Below are 19,313 nucleotides of genomic sequence, written 5' to 3'. Positions count from 1 at the left end.
AGGACCATAGTATACAAATTATTGCTCAATTATATAAGAAATAGAACATAGTGGGACATGCTGCTATAGGAAATAATCAACAATGACATGGTGTGATACCATCACCACCTCAATAATAACAAGTATTGTATTTCTAATATACAACAAGAATGGGAATGTTGTCAAATGTGTACTGTAGAAACAATTTGGTACCATATTTTACACACACAAATAGACACACATGCACATGCACAGTTAGATAGAAAATTATTTATAATCACACAAGGAGCTTTTTATTGCCACTGGATTACTCATTACTGATAAATATACATTTAAATAAAAAATAAATAAACAGAAATTTTATATTCCCGTAAATCTGCTTTGATGTCCATTGTTAAAAGCACTATACAAATAACATTGAATTGAATTGAATTAATTTGAATTGGATTGGCTTGTACACTTACATTCATATAACTACACTAGGTTATGTATGTAACATTGTTCCCTAAGAAGGGAACAAGACACACACTATAGGAATGCCTCTTTGCTGAAGCAGTGTGTGAAGCTCTCGGTAAATCAGGCCAATCTTTTGGTTCAAGGAGGTCATGTGGCAAAGCAACACTGGAAGCACTAGTGGATGCTTGGCTTGTGGCAAGCAATGCAGTCTTGTTCTTTTCTCAGGAAGCCAGGTTGCATACATAACCTAGTGTGTAGTGTAGTTCTCTTTCAAGGGAACTCAATGCTGCATTATGGTTTGTCACTATGAGAACATCAATTCCAATGCCAGCACATGCTGGGAAATTACTGTCTTACAGGGCCGTGAGAATGACACGTGCAACTACAGGAGCAGAACACCAACTAGCCATATCAGATATATCAGACTAGCAGAACAGAGGATGTACAGTACGTGACATGCTCAAGCAATAGGCAGAAGGTGTGGGATGCAAAATAGCATTGTCCATTGCAAGAGTATAAACTCCAGGTAGGAGGGGGGTGGCTGATAGGGCCTGTAAGACCAAAACACTCTTTAGCGATGTCAAGGCTAGATGATAGTTGAGTCTTTAGGGTAAGACACGTCTCAGAAGCAGACTCCATACACTCAAAAGGGGATTTCTGGCACCCCCCTAGGACCACCGAGAACTGGGAAATTACGGTCTTACAGGGCCATGAGAATGGATGTGCAACTACAGGAGCAGAACACCAGCTAGCCATATCAGACATCAGACTAGCAGAACAGAGGACATAGACTCAGAATCAGACTCAAAGGGGGATTTCTAGCAGCCCCTCTAGGAGGTCCACAGAGAGGCCCAAAAAGGGGAGATGTGGTCTACAAGATGGCCCCAGACTTCTTGCACCATGCAGAATTCGAGGGACCAGAGGGTGCCTCCTAAGGGAGGCCCCTAAAATGTTCGCATAATTTGCAGCAATGGCTGCCATGTATATCTTTAAAGTGAAGGGCGTTAAGCTCCCAGAATCTAAGCAATGGTCCCTCTCAGGTGCCAGACCCAGTATTTCCATATCTAGGGGAAATCAGGTATAGAATCCAGAATTGAGTGGGCTAGCATGGAGCCACCAAGAGAAGGAGAACTCTGTCCTGGTGCACTCAAAGACTCCTGGGAGCAGAGGCAAACCAGGGAAAAGGCATACAGATGAAGTCTTGGGAATGTCTATAAAATAGCAAGCTACTGTGGCATGGCCATCCAGACTAATACATGGTAGCCCCTGAGTTGTGGGAGAATTTGTTTCAGAGCCAGATACACGTGTCTTTATTTACAGGCAATTTTTGTGCCATGAGAGATGAAGTCTTTCCCACAGGCTTCAGGAAGGTGGTTCTCTGAGAAGGAGAAAGCACACTCTATTCTGGGTCCAAAGACCAAACACAGCATCTCAATGTCTGGCCACCATATCTTTCAACTGGGCTAAGATAAGCCAGTTGTCTATATAATTGAGTATGTGAATGCCCTGGAGATGCAAAGGAGTCCAATCAGCATCCATGCTTTTTGTGAAATTGAGTGTAGACAAAGCTGGTCTGAACAGAAGAATGCAATACTGGCACGCTTTATCTCCAAAACTATCTCGTATCTATCATCACAAACTAGTCCTCGGATCTGATTTGTGAGATAAATAGTTTGCATCTTGAACCTGTATGACTGTATTGTACGTTTCAGAGCAGCAGATCTAAAATTGGATGCAGTCTAGGAAGTTTCTTGGGTACTAGAAAGTAGTGACAGTAAAAAACCTGTAAAAGTCTCTCTCTGTAAGGTGAACGTGTTTTATGGCCCCTTTGTCCAAGAATGACTGCAGTTCCTGCAGGAGGACCGAAACCTGCCCTGTGCTGACAATAGTGGGTGACAGGCCTTGAAAGGTGGAAACACAGGAGAAAAAATGGATTCTGTTTTCTTTCTCTATGGTGTCCAGAACCCATGAAACACATTTGGCAGAAGCTTCTATGCTGCCAGGTGGTCTGACAGGGGCCTCAACGTGTCTCCAACTGACCAAGCACCTTAGCAACACTAGCCTTCCTCTCCTGCTTGGTGGATCTAGGCTGAGGTTAACTGCTAGATGAATGGCCTGGATTTCTGGATTTGGCCATCTGCTTTGTGGCATGGAGGGCAAGGTCTGTGACTCGGAGGAGTTCAGCTACCACCTCAGGGTTAAGACCCTAAAGCAGGTCAGCCTGGTAGGCCTACAAGACCTTCATGGTATGCAGAGCTGCACCACCCTGGCCTGCTTCCATGTAAGCTTTGTTTACAAATGCCATTGTAACCTCTATCCATGCTTGCTGAGCTCTACAAAAGTTGAATAATTAGAGGATGCTGAGGTAAACGCATGAGCAGAATATGGGTTTTTCCACAATTTGGCAGCTCATTGTGGAAGTCAGGAAAGAAATGGAGCTTTCTGAGTGGGGCAGCGCATGGACTGATGTCAGGTAGCAGTCATCAAGTTTAGAACGGACAACAGAAGCCTGCTCATCAGGCCAATCCAAACTAAGTTTGTAAATGGCACGTGTAATCACCTGCAACAGCTCTTCAAGTGCCACTGATTGCTCCTTCTTAGGAGGCAATTCAGTGGCTGCCTGCTCATCATCATCCACAGCCAGCCTGATGCAGACAATAACAACATTTCAATTTGGTCGGGAGAAATCATGAAGCAAGCTCCTGAAGCAGAAGCGAACATGTCAGAGTCAGTGGAAAGGACAAGAGAAAGGGACTTACAGGGATCTCTTGTTCCATTTTCACCAACTCTACCAACCAGGAACCTGAGCCATGCAGTGCAGGCACTTGGCTGGAGAAAACTGGAGCTTACGAAGGGAAAATTCCTCGCAATGCATGCAAGTGGCTCCCACGAGAGCCGTGTGCATGCTGCTCACCCAGACAAACAATGAAAAAAGGTGTTATCCACCTTGCTGTAGCACAGACATGGATGCACACATCTTTCGAATAGCTTGGAAGACATAAATAATGGCTAGTCTTATATATATATATATATATATATATATATATATATATATATATATATATATATATATATATATATATATATATATCTTCTTTTACCCTATTCTTGACAGACAAACACCAACTCACACAAAGCACTTCCTGAAGACAAAGAAGCTGGAGTGATGTGATGTAGATGCCCTTGTATGGACTTGCTGGCATGCATTGCGTCGCACATGACCTCCTTGAGCCAATAGATTGGCGTTTTTTCACACAGAGCTTCAAACACCCCTTCCACAAAGAAACTTTCCCATAGCATCAAATCATTATGTAGCATCGGGTTTTCTCTAAAGGGTCTTTTTATCTATTTGTTTTTATATATTAATTTCTCTTAGCTAATTAATACTATGCCTATTTAAATCGAATGCTATGCAGATCCTTAATAAGGAAATATTTGGAAAGGAAATATTTTGATTTTTTTTTTTATTACTATTACAATGTTAATATTATTACCATTTCAAGGTAATATTATTAATATTATTACCATGTCAAGGGCATTTAAAAATTTAGAATTCAGTTTGCCATAAGAACTCTACCAAATTCTTTCTTTTTCTTTCTTTCTTTCTTTCTTTCTTTCTTTCTTTCTTTCTTTCTTTCTTTCTCTTTCTCTCTCTCTCTCTCTCTCTCTCTCTCTCTCTCTCTCTCTCTCTCTCTCTCTCTCTCTCTCTCTCTCTCTCTCTCTCTCTCTCTCTCATGTTTAACACATTAGTACATGTGGAAAACCCCCTGTGAGGTCATTTCAAAGGCTAGTCTCCAGTCTATAGCTGTAAAATGAGTCCACACTTCAGCTGCATCCTGTGCTTTAGTTTGATTTTTCCTTTTTTTTTTCTTCTATGTCTGTTTCTATCTAGCTGATTCACACACTATGGAAATGTTGGCTGTCTTGAAGAAAGTTATACAACTACTTATATGCTCTTTGTGTGTTTGAGAGGACTGTGTTGAGTTCTTGTTTATAGTATCACATTTCGTTCATGATGTAATAGCTCAGAGATCATCTCTATAATCCTTATTAGCAATCCAATGACATGCTGTTTATGACATTTTTAAGCAATAAGTGAAACCTGAGCAGAGAAGAAGGTCTTTCACTGCATCTTTTTGTCATTATATGAAACTAAAGGAGCATGAGACTTTCAGGAACACCAGACATTCACCTTATTATTGTCTTTTGGTGAAGTAGAGCAAAATCAAGCTGTCACAAACATATAGGTTTGGCTAGAAGCACTGAGCAATAATATAAGCCTAAGAAAACAGCCCTGAATCCAAAAGTGATCTCAAAAAGTGTGACCTCACCCCCAAACATATAAAAAGTTACACTATCCCTGTTTGTTTTCTAATACAGAACATTTAAGATTTTATTCATCTGGCAGTGTACATTTTCTGTAGTCTCTTTCCCATAGGAGACAAAACTTTGTCATGCGCCTGTCCAAAAAGACAGTATACAGTCCCCTCTGAAATTATAGGAACAGCAAGGTCCATTCTTGTTTTTGATATACACTGAAAACATTTGGGTTAGAGTACAAACTATTATGAATATGTGATTATAGCCATAGTACATATGTGATTTTAGTTCAGAAATTTAGCTTTCATTTCCTGATATTTACATACAGACATGCTAATAATATAATGGCCATTCAAACCCAAGCTCCATGACACTACCACCACCATGCTTCACTGATGAGCTTGTATGTTTTAGATCATCAGCAGATCCTTTCTTCCTCCACACTTTAGTCTTTATCTTATTTTGGTAGAGGATAATTCTGGTTCCATAACCATTGTGGCTCACTCACTCACTCATTCACTCACTCATTTTCCACCGCTTATCCGAACCATTGTGGCTCATTTCTGTATTTCTTTCGGCTGATGACTGGCTTGCATCTTGTGTTATGTCCTCTACATCTCTTCTCCCTCCATCACTTTGTTCATTTAAGTTGTTTGCTAGTAGTGATATCAATACAGGGAGCTAGCATAGACATAAAAATGAGCTACATACAGTGAAAACCTACATACCCAGTGAGAAGCTGGGTATGAGCAGGGTTAAAAAGTGTACCTTAATCAGCCACTAGAGGGCCCCAGAGACATTTTGGCTTCTATTTTAACTCCATGATAATAACGATCGCCCATATGTACAATTTTACGGAATATTCTTCCTCTCCATATCCATGTCTACACCTCTACTGCACGTTTTAAAACACAATTCAAGGTTGATCTATTTCACTTTGCTTTTCCACTCACTTAATGCCTCCATATGCATCTGCTTTACTGTTCTATCTACTCTTAACCTTTTTTTATGTTACCTTATAATTACTTAGACATACATTACTATTACATATTCCTGGAAGATACTTTTTAGTTCAAGTTCAGAAAGAAATAGTACTTCTATGAACAATGTATTCATATTAGTTTACATCCCTGATATTATTTATTCAAAAACACATACATAAAATGCTATGTTATTATATCGCAAATGGATGAAAGCTATTTAAGAAATCCTACAGGCACAACAAGTAAATAGACAGGCTTTTGGTAATCCTGGGAGCAGTATAATAGTGCTGAGGCTTGTTAATACACACTGAGACAATAGAGATACTTTGCAATAACAAGGTCTATATACAACCAGAGTAATGCGATCCAGGTGAGCTTAATTGACTGAGCTGGTGGTTAGTAAATAGAAGAGCAGATAGCCTGAAAGTCTAGCCATGTGTACAGCTGGACTGAGAAGCGACCGGGATTATTGGTTGTCCTGAATCACTTCTTCAGATGTAAATCACTCGTTAATTCACATCTAAAGAACAAATCTTGATGCCAAGAAAACAAAAGGAGTTTGCGAAGACTATCCTGTTCCTGCAGAAAATGTTGATGTTGATGTTGATCCCGGCCATCCCTGCAACTTCTTTTGTTTGTAGCTGTTTGGAATCTTCTCTATTTATTTTAATTTCTCAAAATATACAAAAAAAAAAAAGATGCTAAACACAGATGCTAAAGTATGAATTACCCATAAGAGTCTAGATTTTCATTGACATGCATCATTGAGCAAATAGCGAGGCAGCAATGCATAATAAACAGCAGGTTAACATGCAAAAAGACACAGAAACATATTTATTTTCTCAGAGGTGTATTTGTATATTTCAGACATTTGCAATAAGTCTTTCAAAAGCCAGTATTGCAGTAAGGATTAGCAAACACTGTATCATGCTTCTGTATTAGTTACTATTGCAGGAACCTCTACTCACTGTTACTCATTGCTGCTCACTGCTACTCAGTAGTCTCTTTGTTTTCCCATACGTCTGTAAACATAGTGTCAAAATTGTACCATTCTAATTGTTTTGTATTTGAACTTTCATTGGCTTTAGAAAATCGGCTGTGACGGGATCATCGGGTCCTCAGGCAAAGAGGACCGCTGTGGAGTGTGTAATGGAGATGGCAAGTCCTGCAAAATTATCAAAGGAGATTTCAATCACAGCAGTGGCATGGGTAAGAGACACACAATGCATATTATGGCATATTAAGGATTATATGCCAATGATTCATCCTTATATAAAGTAATATGTGTGTGTGGTGTTTTCATTTGCGACGTCTTTTTGTCTGATGTCTTTTATGTTAGCTTGCACACAAGACATGAAAAATGTTGGAATTGGTTATCTGCATTTGTTGTGTGTGTGTGTTTGTGATATCTCAGTTGCATTCTCTGATACCTGTATTAATGCATAGTTAAAGTGTCTCTTTTTTTTGTCCATGGCAGCTGCTGGACCCTCATGACCTTTCTGCAGAGTTAAACAAAAAGCTGTCCTCACTGCCAATCATAAAAAAGAAACAAAAGTGTCCAGAAGCCTGAAGGCAAACCTAAAGATTTCAAATCCTTTTTAATAAGGACAAAAAACGAAGCAGTTTTTTTCAGTTGCATTACTTTTACAATTTTACTTAGGCCACTCGCTTAGGCTATAACAGCCCTGGAGCAGTCAGCCTGAATGCAAACACAACAAACAAATCTCTTAAATGCTAAAGGACATGGGAATTTGCTTCTGGTAGCAGTCTGGTAGAAATTAGCCTCATGCCGAGTTCTAGGCGATATTTAGCCTGGCAGAATCACCAATCTTGAAAGTATGAGCTATTAGAAAGGAAAAAAAGACTATTCATTCTTCTATTAAGTCTATAGTTATGTACTTGTATCTAATTAGTCTATAGTTATGTATTCGTTTCTGCCCTCATTAGAGGCAAAACATTCCATTTTTTTAGGAAACCATACTTTTACATGTCTGAATTCATTCATATGATATGAATTCATATCATAATATGATATATTTAGGTTTCAGCTAGTTTGTACTGAATACTCACTGGACAAATTATATTCCCTTCTTTATTTGATTAAATTGTGTGCACCACAAATCCAGTGCAAAACTAATTAGGGATCAGTCCAGGGGCACCTGGGATAGATTTTATGTCCAGGCTAGTAGTTTTTTTTTCGTAGTTGCCCATCAGACAAGTAGGCTCAACAGCCAAGGAAAAAAAACATACTTTCTAGATATTTTTGCCAAACAGTTTTTATATGCATATAGCTATGTTTAAATTTAATGTGCCTCATGAAGTTGTGTTGCATAGATGCTATATGCTATAACTGTAGCTTAGGCCTGCAGTTTGTTTAGCCTTTCCTTCAGAATTTTCTGATTTTGCAATAACAGAAATGAACACAAAAACAAAAACTCAGCAATATTCTGAGGCGCCTGCAAGTTTTCCAAATTACAGCAGATTTTCCATAGAATTGGGCCAAGATGCATCATGTGACATCATACCACACAAGAGAGCCAAAGCCCTCTTTGATTTATGTGCGTCAAACATGAGTAATCTATCCTAGAAAGTAATTACTGTACCTACAGTACTATGCAAATTTTTAGGCAGGTGAAGAAATGCTCTAAAGTAAGATTGCTTTATATTTTATTTGTTTATTTTTTTTTTTTTTTATAAATTTACAAAATGCAAGGTGAGCAAATTGATATTTGGTGTGACTACAATTTGGCTTCAAAAACCTGCATCTTGCACATTTTGTACACTTTTGCACTCAAAGTCAGGGATATTTGATGAATGATGAAACAATTATGCAGAGGAGGTCCTAATGATCATCAGTTTCATATGTCAGTTAAAACACAGTCATTAACTAAAACAGAAACAGCTGTGTAGGAGGCTTAAACCTGTGTGAGGAACAGCCACTACCAACTCTGCTACTAAAGTAAGGTTGTGGAAGACAGTTTCTTGTCACAGGTCATACACCACGGTAAGACTGAGCACAGTAACAAGACGTAGTGGTCAGCCAAAATAATTCAGCAAATGAAAGACGCATCACGCTTACTTTCCTCCCACATCGGAAGATGTCCAACAATGCCATCAGTTGAGAAATCAGTGGGATCTATGTATACCCATTTATGTTCTGGAGAAGTCTGGTCAGAAGTGGTCTTCATGGAAGAACTGCGGACAATCAGCGCATCTTTATTTCCCCGGCCATGTCTGACTTTCCCCCACTCGGGTGGTGTCCATCTTGTCAGCAGTGAAAGCTGCTGAGGCACAGAGAGGTCTGCTTCACGTGAGGCCATTTGAGCTCTGTCTCAGGTGTGCAGGCTTTTATCCTCGTAGACATCCCCTCAGGTTTATAAGGGTTATGCGCCCTTGGCTTTGTACCCTTCTTATGTGGAAAAGACCCCAGTTCCTGGTCTTGGTTCCCACTTTAGTGGCGTGTCACCCTTGCAGGACTCTTTTGATGGATGCCTTGGATGGCCGCCCTGCCCACAGTCTATAAGAGGGCTCTCATCTCTCATAGCTCATAAATTTTCTGGTGATGAGGGCCATGTTTCTAGCGTTGAAACACTTTCTCCCACACCTCAGGGGCTGCCATGCTGTCTGTTCTTAGTGCGGAAAGTGTCCCCCTGTTCAGGTTGGCGCAGCAGATTCTGCTCTGGGCAGAGACCAGGTTTCTTTCACTGAGAGCAATTTTTATCCCAGGGAATGTAAATCGGGAGGCAGACTTCCTGTTGAGGCAGGTGCTGAGGCCTGGGGAGTGGCCTCTCCATCCCCACATGGTGGAGCAAATTTTGAAGATTTTTGGCCAGGCGGAAATGGATCTGTTCACCTCCATGGAGTCGAACCACTGCTTGCAGTGGTTTTCCCTTTCTCATCCGGTCCCTCTGGGCCTGGATGCCTTGGTACTTACATTGCCGAGGCTCCATCTGTATGCTTTTTCCCGGTAGCTCTGCTCTTGCAAGACCTAGCCAGAGTGCACCAAGACAGAGTCAACATTCTGTAAGTTGCTCCTTGTTGGCCCTCTCGAATTTGGTTCATGGTCCTAGTCTCCCACCTGGATGGCACTCTATGGGAGGCTCCCGTCAGGAATGATCTCCTCTCTCAGGTGCAGGGGGCAATCTTACACCCCTGCCCCGAGATGTAGAAGCTCTGGGTTTGGCTTCTGAGGGGGACCAGTTCCTAAAGGCAAGTCTCTCATCTGAGGTGACAGAAACTCTATTGAGGGCTTCCTCCACGAGGAAGCTATATGCTCTGAAGTGGAGGCTTTTTTGCTTCTGGTGTGATGAACGCTGTCAGGATCCAGTTCACTACCCGGTCGGTCCAGTGATGGAGTTCATGCAGTCTTGCTTTTCTCAGGGCCTGTCCCCACCTACTTTAAAGGTGTACATGGCTGCCATCGCTGCAAACCATGAACCTGTCCTTGGGTAGGCACTCTCTGGTCTCTTGCTTTCTGCATGGTGTCAGTGCTCACTCCACTAGGGATTTTGCCTCATCCAGTGCCTTAGCTAAGGGTGTTCCCCTTGAAGATATTTGTTCTGTGGTGGGTTGGTCCTCTCTGCACACCTTTATCAGGTTCTGTAACCTGGACCTGGACCCCACTCCAGGGTCCCAGATCCTGCAGGGCTATTGATGTTCTGTTCCCAGTCCGATCGTGCTCTTTCATGGCCTCTGGCACAGTCATCGACCAGTGTGTGGCGGCGTGGGTATTGCCGTTCCCATAGCATCCTGCCCTGACACAGCTTCGAGTTCTCTCAAAAGGGATCTACACCAGGTTATGGATGTAACCCGGTTCCCTGAGCGTCGCTGGCCATGCCTCAGGCGTCCACTTGCCCTTCCTTCAGACAAATAGAAGCTGGATTAATGTGACATAGATGCCCTTATATGGACTTACTGGTGCGTAATCACTTTGTCTCGTGTCTTTCCTGAGCCATTAAATTGGCGTGTGCACACAGAGCATCCAACACAACTTCCGCACAGAAGCATACCCATAGCGTCAGCTCTGGCGCAGGGTTTCGTTCTCTTCTCAGGGAACCTCGTTACATACATAAAATGGTGTAGTTTCACATGGTTTCACTAGCAGAATAGCAGTCAGTTGGTAAACAATTAAATGTGAGATTTCTTGGCTGACCCACTAAGTGGTTTGGAAAAAATAAAAGAATCTTTTGAAAAAAACAAACCCAAATATTAAATTTACTTCAGATCTGTAATGTACTATCCTATTCCTGTGGTAGAGAACTGTAAATCCTTCATTCACTGTACAACCACTTGGCACCCAGTTGTGTGAAATGAACTAAATCCCACACAGTTGCTCGTAAATCAGCACTGTTGCCATTTCAGCAATAAAGCAGATGCCAACTGGAAACATGGACTGTTTTGTATACTGTACATTTATTTCACTGCCTCTGTTTCCAACACTGTAATGATCACGCTGTCTTTGCAAATCCTAGAGTGTCAGTCATCATCTCATCTGTCTAGATATATACAGTTAACACCAGAATTACTGGCACCTTCGATAGCAATGGTTAAAAAGATTTACGAATAAATGTCTTTGTTGTTAATGAGCTTTATAGCATAGGGGTAATGTGTGTTTTTGATATTTTTTTACAGACCATGATGTGTCTGAGCAAGAAAGAAATGAATCCAAATAATTTGTCAATTTGTATGCTTAGAAAACAATAGGAGAATGTTGCTGTGTATACATTTGCATCAGCACATCATTGATGCATATTATATACACCATATATACAGTACAAACAATTGCTGCTGACATTAACCAGGTCTTTATTGACTAAATATTACTGAATATCTACATGTGTGTATTGAGACATTTCTATAAATTTTGTTTATCTGGTTTAATTTATTTTCCTGTAATACTGGACTGGAGCATGGGACACTTTCTCACATTCTTAAGGGTGGCAATAATTCTAGCATTATAGGAGCGAGAGACAGAGAAACAGAGAGAAAGGTCGTCCTTCCCACCCAGAGAGCAATTATGCTTTCTATTCCCAGCCACAAATGGCTGTGGCACTGTCAGGATTGGAACTCATAAGGCTGTAATCTTCGACACCTGCAGCAACGCAAGCTCACACTTATTTTTTCCTACTGCAGTTTACCCCATCACATCACCACAGGCTACTTTTAATATATCATACATCGGATCATCGCTCACATCTCAAGTAATACCCTTTGCAGCAGCTTAGCACGCATGACTACAAATACTGTGACAGCGTAAGGCTAGAAATCTGCACAAACAGCAAGCGCAGCAAATTTAATAAATGCATTGGAAAGTAAATACACAGTGTGCAATTTCTCTACAGAACAGATGGAACATATGACAAAAAGTAGCCAGCATGTGTGTGTGAATTTGAAAATACTGAGTGTAAATTGTAAGAAAGTGTACATCCTAATAGCAGACAGGTCAAGGAATGTGTGTGTAAATGCATCCTCAGTTCCTCCCAATCAATTAGGATACAAGGAATAACAGATTTTCTATTCCTGTCCAAAGTAACTGAATGTCAGTCTTGATTACACTCAATACTGCTGACCTCAGCAACTGAGCGTTTGTACTTGTCCAAGGTGTGTGTCCTTGCGTGTGTCTGTTTCTGCACTTCTAAGCCTTAATTTTGAATGCCACCATTGGAGCACAGGAAGAGCGCACTGACCGTGTTCGGTTTTCTGTTCCCCAGTCACCCCTAGCCATTGTAAGAAGGTCTCTACGTGTGTGATGTCAAAATCCAGGGCTCTTCCCAAGTGTTTCTCATGTAAGACGCATGCTTGTGCATGGACACGTGGCTGTGTGTTCCTGCATCCTGTGTGTATGTGTGTGGGTGGGTGTGTGTAACCCAGACATTTTGACCCATCTTGTACATCCTCACTGGTGTTTTCTGGGAAATGGAGCTACAGTCACTAGCAGCACTAAACCATAGTCTGATCCACTCTAACACATTGTCACATGTTTCTTCTTCAGTTAGGAATGACAACTTTTCCACTGAGTGAAACCCACTGCATGTTGTGATTTCAGCGAGTTTATTGGATGTCAAACCTGATCTGAAATCAGCGGATCGGCGTTTTTAAATATGTTTTAGGCATGTGCTGATATTTATTTTTACAGTAGGTAAGAAGCAGATGTGGGAGTGAGTCTAAGGATGGCTAAAATGCAAGTCTGCTATTCATAGTGAGCAGGAAGTAATCAAAGCCTACAAGGGTCATTAAAACTGCAAAGTCCAATAACACCATAACAAACGAGTGTTTTATTGCTTTTATACCATAGCAATTTACCAAATCCAGAAATTTATTCATTAAAGACTTATTCATTAAAGCAAGCATTGCCACTGCAGACTCCATCCAAAAATGTAAAATATTCATCTTATCTATATAGAAAGCTTCCCTATATAAACTACTGCATACATCTGTTTACATGTTTATGACTCTAAATAAGTTACTATAAATACAATGATGTTTACAAATAAATACATTAATATAGCGTAAATATAAAGTTTGTAGCTGAAACTACAGCAAAGCTGCCGTTATAGGAACTTAACATCGCCTGTCTAATCAGAATTAAGTAAATATATCATAATGTAATGAAAGTATACATTAATACATGTATTAATTCTATATTTGTTTAGGATTTGATTTGGTATAATTACAGTCAAAGTTTAGACAGACTAAATTGGATATTAGTGATTAAATATTATATATTAACATTACACTTTTTAGTATTAAAACTTAAATAAACTATTGTAAATAAACATTTGACCAGCTATGTCTATTTTTTTACTTTTTGGTCCGTATTTTTGTGTAGTTCACTCGCTAAATGTACTTACATTTAAAGTCTACAAGTAAAACACAAAAGTACACTTTGAGCTCAGTTTAGGATTCAACTGAGTGAAATATCAGACAGATGTTTGTGATATTTTAATAATATCAGCACATGCCTACATATACAGTACATGGTGTAACTTGACCCAGTAACTCGGTTATTGGTCTGGGATTTAAAGCACTTCTACATTTAAACTCTTAAAGTCACCTGAAACCTTACAAAAATGTTTCAATGATTAAAATCAGCATGACAAAGGCAGAATATTGTCACTGCAGCTCGGCAGAAATTGTTAGTTGAAAAATGTGACAAAATATTTAGTATATGAAAGCTACTTATTATTGTGTGGACACACATACTATCTAATGATGTTATTTAAGGAACATTGAGCAATTTGATGTACATTTGAGGTTTTGTGTGACTTTAAACTGTATGAGGTAATTCACAATATTCCGTAATATAAAATTGTTTGAATTGGAGTACAATTGATCAGCTCTGAGAGGTTGATCAGAAAGTTTGCCATCTCTTTAGCTGTCAGGATGGTGACTTTGCACTTCAGGTAGGTTGGTTTGTACGTGTATGTGTACACGTACGTGTATGTGTATGTGTGCTTGGGTAAAATGGTGCAAAGGGCTTGCTGAGCTCTCGGGTAATGGATTAATTTTTTTCCTTAAACAAAAGGGTTTTGTGGTGAGTAGTGTAGCAGTAACTGCATGCTTTTCATTAACTTTGGTGTGAACACATTTGGGCTGGTCTGGAGCAGTAATGAGAAACAAAGCAGCTTGGAATATGCACAATAGCAGATTTCGTTGATGTAACAACAGTCATTCGGGAAGTAATCAGGCCCATAACCCATGAAATAAACCAAACCAGCAGAGAGGCTCATTAATAAACCTTATTATGCAAAAACAGTGCATTTGTAATAAGCAGTGTTAAAACTGTAATGTAATGGATCAGCAACAACATGTTTGGTGTGCTGCATTTTTCTCGTTAGATTTGCACTGGAGCCATGATGGATTATGTAGTTAACAAGAAATGGAAGTCGCAACATTTGCCATCGCTCTTGCCATCTCTTTGGTATCTGATCTGATTTCTCACAGCCATCCTGTCACCTCATCTTGCTCTAACAGGGTCTCTTAAATCCTGTTCTGTACACTGACCCTTAGATGAAGAGTTTAATGTATCACGATGCAGGTATTTACCAGCTTTAGCTTTCCTTTTGCCATGAGGTCAGATTGGAATAACCTCATCAGCTTTCTGAAAGAATGCTCTTCCTTTGGCAATTACACCCAATTCAAAAATAAAGCAATTCTTCCATAGAGTACATTCTTTCTCCATATTTTTTAGCTATTCTATGGCTAAGCCTGAGTAGATTCCTTTTAAGTGAAGCATGATAATATCCTGGCTTTGTTTCATCATTACTGCCCAAACACTATGGCACTGTCTGCACTTTAGTTGCAGGAATGTGTGTGTATTTATGTATATGTATGCAAAAGTCTTTCTGGTATACATTGGAGCTTTCCATCTCATCATGCTCTTTATTCAAATCCTGATCTGACCTTTACCCTGCGTTCACACAAAAGTCCGGAGTCACTTTGTCCTCAGCTTGGAGACTGCTTACTGTTATCATTTTTGGAAGTGGCCTTTCAAGCTTTTATTTATTTATTTATTTATTTATTTAATAATCTTTCTAAAATGTAGAATAAACTTTCTAAAATAATTGATTTCTAAATGAAAGTTCACCTGTTGCTTTGTTGCCTCTTAGAGTGAACGTAGGGTTAGGGAAAGGCAGAGATGTGTGTTTTACTTGTAAGTAAAATGTGAACTAATGCCAAATCAGAATCAATCATAAAGCCAGTCTGCTTTGAACATTAGCTGCAATCTGACCTGATTTATTTCCCGTTTTATTTTCCCTGTATTTGCACACTAGTTATCATACAGCCTGTAAGAGATGATTGGCTCAGATTGACCTAGAAATGGCATTAAATTATTGCTTAACATTTGTACACACGTGTATGCACAACTTCACCTTAACCCATACAGCACTTAGTAGGGTCCAAATTCCACTATCAATAATTAATATAAAAAGGGATGAATGAAAGGAATACCATTTTTTGGTGGTGGACTTTTGGACCCTCTCATGTCCCTTTCTGAAATCTGCTCTCCTGCTTTCTCTTTTGCTCTTTTCTTTAAAGGTTATATTGAGGCAGCTGTCATTCCTGTAGGAGCGTGGCGAATCAAAGTTGTGGAGGACCGTCCATCACACAGCTTCCTCGGTAAGTACTTGCCTCTCTCTAATAAAGAACCTACAGGCCTAGCCTGCCCTTTACGCTCACCCAGGGGGACAGGGTGGGAGACAGAGGGGTTTGGGGATGATGCCATTACTGTTTCTATTTAACGGATGAATTCATTGATCTGCTTCTCATCCTCTCTCTGTGACACCCAACATTGACAGGCTTCCTGACAGTCCAAGCAAAGTAAGCGTGTCCTCTGTGTCTGTCATACAAATTGAGGGTGGTGTGTCTTCTCTCTGTCATATAAAATAAGGGGGGCGTGTCTTCTGTCTTTCATATAAAATGAAGGAGGTGTGGCCTCTGTGTCTGTCATACAAAATGAAGAAGGTGTGGCCTCAGTGTCTGCCATACAAAATGTATCAGCCTACAATGCATGTCTTTGGACTAGGGGAGGAAACCAGAATAAATGAAGGAACCCCTGAGGCATGGGGAGAACATACAGACTCCACTCAAACATGACAGAGACTGGATTAATAATAGGAATGAATAATTCAAAACAGAATAAAGGTCCATGCTTGCTGAGGCCCGCTGCCTGACGTGATATTTCAGTTACCTTTACATATAAGAAAGGCATCAATTATGCCTTGTTAACTTTCCCAAAGTTATTTTATAATTTTGGGGAAAAAAACACTTTTAAGATATTTACACAGTATTTAAAGTGGGGATTGTGTTCTATCTATAAAGACCTAAAAAGCCTATATTGCTTTGCTCACTTATCAGTAACCTGAACATGCTTGTTACATTAGTTGAGTTTTAGTGTTGAAACACACATTGAACTGGTTTTGAGTTCACTTCCTTTATGACAGGACCCACAGTGGCTTTTTCAGGCTCCAAAAACACCAAAAGTCCTAGAAGCAACATGAAGGCCACCGGCTTCCTTTGCGGAACAGAACATCTGTTCTTCATAACTGACACTTTGGTGTGTGGGCAAAAATAAATTGCAGTAGTAAACAAAGCTGTTCTGAATACTGTGACATACTGTAACAGTATGACTGCAGTGAGAGTTGTGTAAAGAGGTGCAGATGATTCATTTCAGGAGAAAATGCTCCATGTTTCGTTGAAAATTAAAATAAGTTTGTGTGTTGGGAAAATAAGGGAAAATAATGACATGCTATGAATAGAAAAACAAACAGTTCCCTTAAAAAATGCAAGGTTTGCAAACTTTAACTATGGCTTTGGATATTATTGTCAGTTCCAGAATTATTTGTAGCCTTAAATGAAAAGAGTCCACATATACAATTGCACATGCCTTGGGTCATATTTTGACTTTTGTTACTATACAATAAATATTCATTAATAATGGAAATTAATAACAAACAAATAAACAAATAAATGGGAGTCACAATTTTGGCAGCCACTCTGAGCAATCTCCTAGAGACAAAAAAACAGCTGTCTTCTTGAAATGCTTCAAAAGGTTGATGATATGTCTAGATGGATCTTGTACTATCCTCCATGAACAATATTTTAAGCTTCTTATTTATTTTTAGGTTTGCTCAAGTGGAGATTTATTTAGATTACACAGTTAAAGCTGGAGACTAATTGGTCACTGAATAACAATAGTTTTTTGTTGGGTTTTTTTTGTATTATTATTTGTTCACATTTATGTCTTGATTTTCATGTTTAACTAGCTTTAACTTCCTGCAAGGGCAGCCAATTTTTAGGCCAAAATGCCCTCATTCTTAACAACTAAGTGGTTTAAATGGCAGCATCATGTAACTATCATGGACTTTTCTTTGCATTCTCTCTTCACACATGCTGATAGTTTGTATGACAAAAATTGATTTTGATTCCATGTAACGGCACAAAACAATTTCTTGTATTCCACAAAGTTGCTCGATGACTTTCAGGAGTCGTGTCCTGGCTAAATTTTACTGCTCCAGAAATGTTTATTATAGATGTAGTTCTGCTCAAAGATATTTTTTACTGATTTTATATTTTCATATCCATTGCATTATGCAACTTAACAAGCATGTCTGTCTTTTGTGTTGAAAGATCTTTGGTCTTCCCTGTGGAAATGGATGACAAAGGGATTGTACCTAGACACAAAGTAAATGAATAAAAAGACTGAGAGCAATTTTAAGGGTTACATTTTATTTTCCGTTTATTTTAGCTATGCTTCTTTTCTTTTAACAAGATCATGAGCTGTACTCCATCCTTAACAAAATGTTTTATAAAGGTATAAAAACAGCTATGAATTCAGTGCCTAAAATAATGAAGCCTTATAGTTGAGCATCAGTTTTCTAATATTACATCTGTAACATTTTATATGAGCCACATGAGTGCGTACAGTTAACCCGTATTCCCTGTTGACTATTTCAGCGTTGAAAGACTCAAGCAAGAGATCCATAAACAGCGACTGGAAAATCGAGCTGCCAGGGGAGTTCGAGCTCGCCGGCACCACTGTTCGCTACGTTCGCAGAGGATTATGGGAAAAGATGTCTGCCAAGGGACCCACTAAGACTCCTCTCCACCTCATGGTAAATAAATTAGGCCTTACTCTACAGCTCAGGGAAGCAACTCTACAGCTCAGGGGAAACTATTCTTTTTTATCTAGCCAACCTTCTTTAACACATTTGTTTACTCATTTTATTCAAGGAAGCTGCTTTTAATGTCCTTCTTTTTATATATGATTGTAGCTAGGTTTCAAGGTTGTATGAAATGGACCTTGCTTTGGTTTAAAGCTTGGAACTTTGAATGCATGGTAGACTATTTTTCCACAAACCAAGAGGCTTGTGTCATGAAAAAAAAATGGAACTCTTTGTATTTGGAAATTCTTCTATTTAATCCAAAAAAAACCCACTCTGGATTATATGGAAACCTTAAACGATGACAGTAGATCAGATTTTTTTTTCTCTTTTTTTGTCAGATACCAAGATGTTGTCATCAGAACATTATACAATTTGCTAATCCGTTTACAATTATATAAAATACTGGATGAAAAAACAATCATCTTTGCACGTGGATTCAGTTACGTTTTGCCTTAAAGCTTAATAGAAACAATCAAGAGAGACCAAGTCAGAAAAGCCAGAAGGAACCTCACAGAGTGCCCTGTTTAGCCTAATAAAGAAATCATGCAGGCTTTAGTGGATGCCAGACTCCACACAGCTCCCTCAGGTCATGCTTAACTTCAAACGGTTCAAGTGGTTTTTGACCCTCTTTGGAATATTTTAGCTAAATAGCAGAGGAGATTAAGAGACTCTCAGAGGGTCTCTAGTGCAGGTTGCTCTGACCTGAACAAGTAAGTTGATGTAATCCACTTCGGAGCTGTAGGTGTAGTGATTTAAATGGAAATGTGACACACACTTCGCATGGGTCCCACACTTACACAGCACAGTTCTAATGTTACATACTACAAGAGGCAGTCTTGGCTCCAATGGTTAAGGATCGGGACTACTGATCAGAAGGTCAGGGATTCTTAACCCTCTTAGTTCATGGAGT

At 39.5% G+C, this 19,313-nt stretch overlaps 1 protein-coding gene across 2 annotated transcripts in view; it reads left to right on the top strand.

Annotated features, from left to right (window-relative positions):
• The window catches only part of adamts17 (ADAM metallopeptidase with thrombospondin type 1 motif, 17), a 136,893-nt gene that overhangs the window by 85,112 nt on the left and 32,468 nt on the right, over window positions 1-19,313 (top strand). Inside the window, exons 15-18 of one of the 2 annotated variants that reach the window (XM_060884156.1) lie at window positions 6,827-6,947; window positions 12,449-12,523; window positions 15,777-15,857; window positions 18,195-18,352. In XM_060884156.1, the coding sequence (XP_060740139.1) occupies window positions 6,827-6,947; window positions 12,449-12,523; window positions 15,777-15,857; window positions 18,195-18,352 (435 nt within the window). The remainder of the gene's footprint in view (window positions 1-6,826; window positions 6,948-12,448; window positions 12,524-15,776; window positions 15,858-18,194; window positions 18,353-19,313) is intronic. The other variant, XM_060884164.1, reaches the window with a different exon arrangement.

Source organism: Tachysurus vachellii, chromosome 1, assembly GCF_030014155.1.
Source record: "Tachysurus vachellii isolate PV-2020 chromosome 1, HZAU_Pvac_v1, whole genome shotgun sequence".
NCBI lineage: Eukaryota > Metazoa > Chordata > Actinopteri > Siluriformes > Bagridae > Tachysurus > Tachysurus vachellii.
This window is presented reverse-complemented; position numbering and strand designations above follow the sequence as displayed.